Source organism: Myotis davidii, unplaced genomic scaffold, assembly GCF_000327345.1.
Source record: "Myotis davidii unplaced genomic scaffold, ASM32734v1 scaffold521, whole genome shotgun sequence".
Classification (NCBI taxonomy): Eukaryota; Metazoa; Chordata; class Mammalia; order Chiroptera; family Vespertilionidae; genus Myotis; species Myotis davidii.
Genome location: NW_006291400.1, coordinates 15,431 through 23,171, shown reverse-complemented (window position 1 = coordinate 23,171; position 7,741 = coordinate 15,431). Strand labels below are relative to the sequence as shown.

Here is a 7,741-nt window from a genome sequence, read left to right as displayed (position 1 = left end):
TTTAATAAAGAAAATGTAATTCTAAGTAGAAATTTTTTAGAGATAAATGTCTACATTGTCACAAAAGATCTCAAAGAACCTAACATGGTGCCTCAGGAAACGAGAAGTAGTTATTTTTTGGAAGAGCCACACTCAAGGGGCCAAAGAGCGCCATGTGGCTCGGGAGCCACAGTTTGCCAACCACTGGAGAGGAACAAAAGCAGTCTTGGGCAAGAAGAGAGCTCGTGCCATCACACTTCCTGACTTCAATTCATTACAAAGAGAAAGCAAGCAAACTGTGTTGCTGGAGAAACACACATAATTCAACAGAACAGAACAGAAAACACAAAAAAACCCAGGCACATACTTTAAATAATCTTTGACAAAGCTGCAAGTCACAGACAAAGGGAAAGATAGTCTGCAATGAATGGTGGTGGTATAAATGGACATTCACATGTAAAACAACAAAACTGAACAGCACTGATAAAATGTAACTCAACCTGCAGGACAGAATTAAATGTCAGCGCTAAAACTTAAAACAACTGAAGACAACCTAGAGAAAAAGTTTTGGAGGTTTGTTTTAGACAATTTTCTGAATGTGACACCAACCACCACACAAGATAGAAAAAATAAACAGTCCACACTGCAACAAATAAAGGAAAATAGCATCTTCACTGCACAACAGCAATAAACAAAACGCAATGAAAAGCAATCTAGAGAATAGAAGAAAATACATGCAAACCATATGAAGGAAACTCTTGGAGATATTGTGGATTCGGCTATGATCAGCACAATAAAGCGAATATTGCGATACAGACAGAAATTCACACAAATAGTGGGAGTTCCTTGGGAATAATGAAGGCATGTTAATACTATACTGCAGGCTAATAACAATGCAGTGACTCTGTCTTAAAAGCAAAGTCAATATAACTTCACTAACAATATTTAATTGCTAAGCACTAGTAACAAGCACCTGAGCTTGCTAGACACATGGTGGCACTAGATCTGCTGAATGCAGGGTTGCCAAAACCATGGACTTTGTAGAAAAGCTGGTGTGGGGGAGGAATATCTGCAAAGCACAATTAAGCACTGCAAAAATATGTGTTCCTGTATGTCGTAGGCAATTAATATATAAAATATACAAGGTATTCAAAAGACCTTAATAAAAAATACAGTTAATAAACAGGATAAGGCCAAAACCGGTTTGGCTCAGTGGATAGAGCGTTGGCCTGCGGACTGAAGGGTCCCGGGTTCGGTTCCGGTCAAGGGCATATACCTGGGTTGCGGGTGCAGGAGGCAGCTGAGCGATGTTTCTCTCTCATCGATGTTTCTAACTCTCTATCTCTCTCCCTTCCTCTCTGTAAAAAATCAATAAAATATATTTTAAAAAAATATAAATAAACAGGATAAGGATGTAGAGACAACTTTTCAAAAATATATACACATTACCAACAGGAATATAGAAAATGCTTTCTTCACTAATCAAGGTGGAATTGCTTAGCTGCCAACAACACTACCAACCACAAGTCCTTCACTGTGAATTTAGTGGAGCGGGGAGTATTGGGACTTCAGGAATAGAAGGGAGCAGCAGAAACAGACCAACCGTCCCCAGGACAGCAACTACCCTGAAAACTGGAAAAATCAAGCAGTACCGCAGTCTACATGGGAGGACAGAGCACACCCTGGGGGATGGGCCCTGGGAAATAGAAAAGCCAAGTCCAGGTCACAGATGACAGTGAGGGTCTTACCCAGGGAGGATAGAAGTTCAAAGTTCTCCAGCATCACATCCAGGTACAGCTGTCTCTGACCCTCATCAAGGAGGCTCCATTCCTCCCTGGAGAAGTACAGGGCAATGTCCTCAAAGGTCACGCCAACCTGTCAGAATGGAGACAATTGAACCCAGAGCTGTCTCTTTGAGAATCTCCACTCCTACTCCTTACACACCCCAGGGCACCCAGTTTAGTGTGGACACCAGGCCCTAATGCCAGTGCAGGCTGCTCTCTCATCACTCCTCCAGATGTGCACACCACTAGGTAATGTTCATTCCCTTCCCATGTTCAGACCCCAGGTTCACTCCCTCAGCTCTGCCCCCTTCCTGTTCCAATGCCACTGGATCTCGCTGGACTCACCCATGAACTTGGCATATGGCGTGTAGAGAGCTTGTAGTCCAGCCGGATCCAGGACCACCCCAGGCCCCTGATGGACCCACAGCCGGGAAAGCCCCGAATGGGTCTGTGCCGTCCTCCCTGCAGCCTCTGCTCTTTCCGTCAATACTCACAGCCACATCCTCAGGGACCTTCAGATGCGAGTCACCCCCGTCCTCTCTGCCCTGCACTTGCTGTGTCATCAGCAGCCACCACACTCCTCTCACCTCCACGCGGGACTGAGCTGCAGGACGTGACAATGGCCCACACCCGGGTTTGTCCACTTCAGCGTAAGGAGGCGGTGGGGGCCCCGGGAGAAAGGAACTCACCTCAGCGAAGCTCCTGGGCGGGGGCGCCGCCATTGCCCTCTGTGGGCTGAGCCGGGCGGGAGTAGAAGCCGCTGCAGGAATGGCGGTCCCTGTCCCGGCCCTGGCGTGGGTCCGTGTGACGACTCGGAGCTTCAATCCCAATTGTGAGCTGTGAGCACCATTTGAGGCTCCGACCATTGGCCGTGAGGCGGGGAGCACCACTCCCCAGCCCACTCCCCGGGACTGTGCGACCAGGAAAACGTGACCACATGAAACAAAGATTTGAAAAGGCAAAATCCCGCCACTAGGACTTCCGTTTCCGCCCTACAGAAGCGGCAAACGGAAATGCCTTTTCTGAGTCTCCATTGGCTCAGCCTGGTGGTATTCCCTGCCATGCCTTCTGGGTATTGTAGTTCCTAAGCTCCAAGGCCAGGGTTCTGCATCTCTCAATTGGAGTCCAGGACTGGATTGAGGGGCAAATAGCCCAAGACCACACCAACTACACTAAGGGTCCTCTAGCCCCTTCAGTGCAGGTAATGCCTGGGGCAAGTTTGTTTCTCCTGTATCTGCATGAATGGTTTTCAATATCTTTCTTCAGGACCTGCTCATTCTGAATGATAGGCACTGTTTCTTCATTCAGGACATTTGGCATGTGTCTCCTTCAGGCCAACTGTAGCTTGCAGAGGTTGCTCAAGTCTCTACCTGCCTCTAACCTGCGTCCTTTGAATCCATTATACAAAGTTAATGTCTCAAAACAGACACTCATACTTGATATTTGTCTAATGTATCCATTTATAGGTCAGCCCTATCTCCAGATTCCTGAAGCCTTGCTGCTGCGAAAAGAGTGCCTCCTGGATAGCAAAGTTGTGGAACTTTTATACCATGGCATACCATGCTGCACTAGAAATGAAGACTCTCTTACCCTTTCACAGAGCATGTGGGGACCTGGAGAGCATTCTGCTCAGTGAAATAACTCCGTCAGAGAAAGACAAGCATCACTTCATGTCTCTCACATGTGGAATCTAACTAATTGGGGGAAAAAACAACAGATGGAGTGGATTGAGAGACATGGAACCAATGCACTGACTGCAGAATCTCAGAGTCAAGTTGGAGGGACAGTAAAAAAAGAAAAATGAAAAAACATCCTCTGGTGAGGATTAAGTGCAGGCCTGCACATGCACACACACAAAATAAAAACATTCACCTGAGCCTTAAGTATTCTCTTCTGTTGTCTGAAAGCAAGGGGGAAACTCTAGCTTGCTGGCTTCTGGATCTGCTCTAAATTTGTGGTTAAAAATCTGTCTTCCATCAGTGGAGTCCCTGGAAATGCTGATACTCCTCCATGGAACGTTCTCCTGCTTCACGAGTCAATTGCTTTTGGTGTTGTTCTAAGAAATGTCCAAAACTGTGGAGAATTTTTCTAAGTTTACTTGACCCAAGCCTGCCACGTTGCTAGGAAGCAAAATAAGAACAGATTGAGAACTGCTTCGGAGAATGGCAGTTTTGCACCTTTTTGGTAAGTTAGAGTCAAAGGAAAAGACATATTGGGGTTTCATGAAATTTATGGATGATAAATTAGGGTTATAGGGCGGGCCTGAGGAAGGAAATCTCGCAGATTTGATAAAAACTTTAAAAACTAGACATAGCCCTAGTCAGTTTAGCTCAGTGGATAGAGTGTCAGCCTGTGAACTCAAGGGTACCAGGTTCGATTTTGGTCAAGGGAATGTACCTGGGTTGCAAGCACATCCCCAGTAGGGAGTGCGCAGGTGGCAGCTGATGGATGTTTCTCTCATCGATGTTTCTAATTCTCTATCCCTCTCCCTTTCTCTCTGTAAAAAAATGAATAAAACATATATTTTTTTAAAAAATAGACATATGCCAAAACCGGTTTGGCTCAGTGGATAGAGCGTCGGCCTGCAGACTGAAAGGTCCCAGGGTGGATTCCGGTCGGGGGCATGTGCCTGGGTTGCGGGCACATCCCCAGTAGGAGATGTGCAGGAGGCAGCTGGTCGATGTTTCTCTCTCATTGATGTTTCTGACTCTCTATCTCTCTCCCTTCTTCTCTGTAAAAAATCAATAAAATATATTTTTAAAAAAAGACATAAACTTTTTAAAAAGTTTATTGAACAGTTAACAGTTAATATTTAACACAATAATAATTGGGGCCTTTGGTCTTCTGTGCTGGGAAATTGTGCCTTTAGGAGTCTCTAAAACAAAAATTTCCCTGAAAATCCAAAGGTATGTTATCCCAGATGCAGAAAGACAATAGACAGGCTCAATAAAGTAAAAATTGACCTTTCCAAAAAACCAAAACAAGGCTAGGATATATGTAGTCCTGTGACTTGCTTTTACTTAGAAAGTTTTAACTTCAAACCATATATGATTACTTTTGGCCTCTGAATTTGTAAGATTCATCATGACATGCAAGACTACCTGAACTTGCTAGGGAGTTAGAACCTGTCAGTTGAAGAGAAAATTTAATGATTGAAGGTTTGTATGCATGCATATTAGCGTAACTAATGGACACAGACACTGGGGCAGTGGGGGCTTGCCTGGGGTGGGAATGGCTGTTGGGGGAGGGAGAGTCCAAAACAGGAGAAAAGAGAAATATGTAAAACTTTAGACAATAAATAATTTAAAAATATGAAAATAAAGTCAAGAAAATTCAAAGAGGGTTTTATTTACTCCCGGACCCATTGCTGATGCCCCCAGTATTGCTGGTGTACCTTTATTTGGTCTCCAAGAAGCAGTCACTCTTCAAGTCAATAAAGCCTTAAGTTCTAAATGTGCTGGAGATATTTGTAAATACAAAAAAAATGTATTTATTTTTCTTGGCTGTGGCCTTCCACAATATATGAGATGCACCTATTAATTAAATCCCAATATTGTTGGCTCCTCTACTTCAAACAGCTCATTTGTTCAAACTGCTGAACAAGATCAGTTACTTTCTTGCTAACCCTCCTCCCTGCTGTTGTCAATCCTCAAGGATATTTGGCACAGAAGTGTCTCTACTTAGTAGAAAGTTTCTTTCCATACCACCCTCCCCGCACTTCACACAACTGTGTTTTGAACTCTTCATAACTTTTTCTCTAGTCATATTTTATAGGCTTGGGGAAAATACTGATAAAACACCTCCCTATACATTTGCCAGATTATCTCCTGAAAAGCAAACAAACTGGAATTTTTATTTTTTTAAAATATATTTTATTGATTTTTTACAGAGAGGAAGGGAGAGAGAAAGTTAGAAACATCGATGAGAGAGAAACATCCATCAGCCCCCTCCTGCACATCTCCTATTGGGGATGTGCCCGCAACCCAGGTACATGCCCTTGACCAGAATCGAACCAGGACACTTCAGTCCACAGGCCGACGCTCTACCCACTGAGCCAAACCGGTTTCAGCACAAACTGGAACTTTTAAGGACAGCCTCTCACATCTACTCAACTTCAGTGCTGTCCAATGCGCCTCCTTCCTTCTCCCTAAGCAACAGCCACCGCTGAAAAGAAGACGCCCCTTTATCGCTGCCCGGTAGTGACTAGCAATACTTGGCCCTTTCTTCTCTTGTAAAGTAAAATAAAGTTCCTCTCTGCATGTTTCCTTTTATCTGTGAATTCTTCCACATCCCACATCACCAGAAAAATCCTAACAGTATTACTTTATTCAAAGGAGTTAAGTGGAAAAATATGAGGAAAATGACTTGTAGAAGCAAAATAATATTTCCTCCTTCTTTTCTAGGTTCTTTGTTTGGCCCAATAATTAAATTGATGTACTGTAGATTAACAGAGGAATAACAATCAAAAAGTTCTTAACATAACCTAGATATACATGGAAATGACTCAGAAAAATGGAATAACCTGCCAAAATGGCAAACACCTTCACCTAAAATCACCCTCCCCTACAGTCAAAAATGTTGTGTGTGTGGAGTCAGTTAGGGTGGATTTTCAGGAAAAGCACAGTAAGGATCTCAGTTGTGGTCCATTGTGCAGTGCACTGCGGTGAGGGATTGTACTCAAAAGGACTCTGCTCCAACCCAAAGATCCAGGTGAAGACACAGGAGACTGGGAAGGAGGACGTGGATCCAGAACGTGATCCGGGCTGCAGGGAAAACATGATGAGAGCCATTCTCATTCAGCCGGTAGGGATATAGAGGACAGAAGCACATGGCCAGTTGGTCCTATGCATGAATAAGAAGTGAGCATCCGTCCAATGAGACCAAGAACATGTAGAGCTCCAGCATCATTTCTGAATGTTATGTCCCAAAATTCATGTCCAATTGTATCCACTCCTGCAGGGTGAATGTCTGTGCCACATAGGAACATCATTTAAAGGGTCAAGCTGAGACATCAAATTCATCAGTGGAAAGGGTCACAGCATGACACCCAACTTGTGGACAAAGGTGCAGAGACCCAGCCCTAACTACCGAGGTCTCCTGAGGGTCTTAGTCTGTGCTGGGATCAGAGGGGAGGCAGACAAACAGTAGCTCACTCTCAAAGAAGGTTCTCCTGCAGAAACCACTGCAGCTGAGAAATGATGGCGTTCCCCTGAACACAGGGAGGCCAAGGGTAAGTGCTCTGAGATGTAAAGGGAATGGAAGGAAAAGCATAACTGTAACCATGGAAACAGGAGCTGCAGCTGAGCCACCCTGGTCCTCAGACTGTACCTCCTCCAGTGAGGGCTCCACATCAGTGGTAGAGACTCTGTCTGACGCTGGAGAAAATAATGGTTAAAATCCAGTCTCTTGAACTTGACACTTGTCTGTGGTGTAAACTTGGGGAGCTGACTTCATTTCTCAGACACTGAACTTTTTCAGCAATTTGATATGGGACGCACCACAATGAAACCTGAGTGGCATAGCACCTGCCTCCCTGCAGCATAGTCAGTGGCTTCTTATAGGTACCATTTCTCACTAAAATGCATCCAAAGACAAAGGTGCTTGCGGGCATCGGGGGAGTGAGAAGTGCCTGCCTGGGAAGGTCTCTGCAGGGAGTGGGTGGAGTTGCTGGAGCCAAGGCAGGCTGCAGATACAGCTGCGTTACTGCATGTGGACACCTTGCCACTGGACCTTCTCCAACAGCTCCGGCATGGACATACCTCATACTTGCTTTTCACAGGAGGAAACTGACTTAGACCAGCAGAAAGGGTTATGTCATTGTAAGTCCCAGTGATAACAGAGAATCTGAAATTCAAATATAGGATGCCTGATCCAGGGAAAAGGGAGTCTGATCACTTCCCCCATCTCACCTGCCCACGCAGATGCCCACTGGCCTTCCTGAGAGAACTGTTCCTGAAAGGCGTTCGGCCCGCCTCTCT

At 44.9% G+C, this 7,741-nt stretch overlaps 1 protein-coding gene across 1 annotated transcript in view; it reads right to left on the bottom strand.

Moving 5' to 3' along the window:
- Positions 1–2,726, bottom strand: part of LOC102760451 (zinc finger protein 211) — a 12,401-nt gene extending 9,675 nt beyond the window's left edge. The window contains exons 1-2 of the mRNA XM_015564517.1: positions 2,453–2,726; positions 1,728–1,854 (exon numbers count right to left, since the gene is read on the bottom strand). Of these exons, the coding sequence (XP_015420003.1) occupies positions 1,728–1,854; positions 2,453–2,629 (304 nt within the window). The 5' untranslated portion in view covers positions 2,630–2,726. The remainder of the gene's footprint in view (positions 1–1,727; positions 1,855–2,452) is intronic.
- Between the last annotated feature and the right edge of the window lie 5,015 nt (positions 2,727–7,741).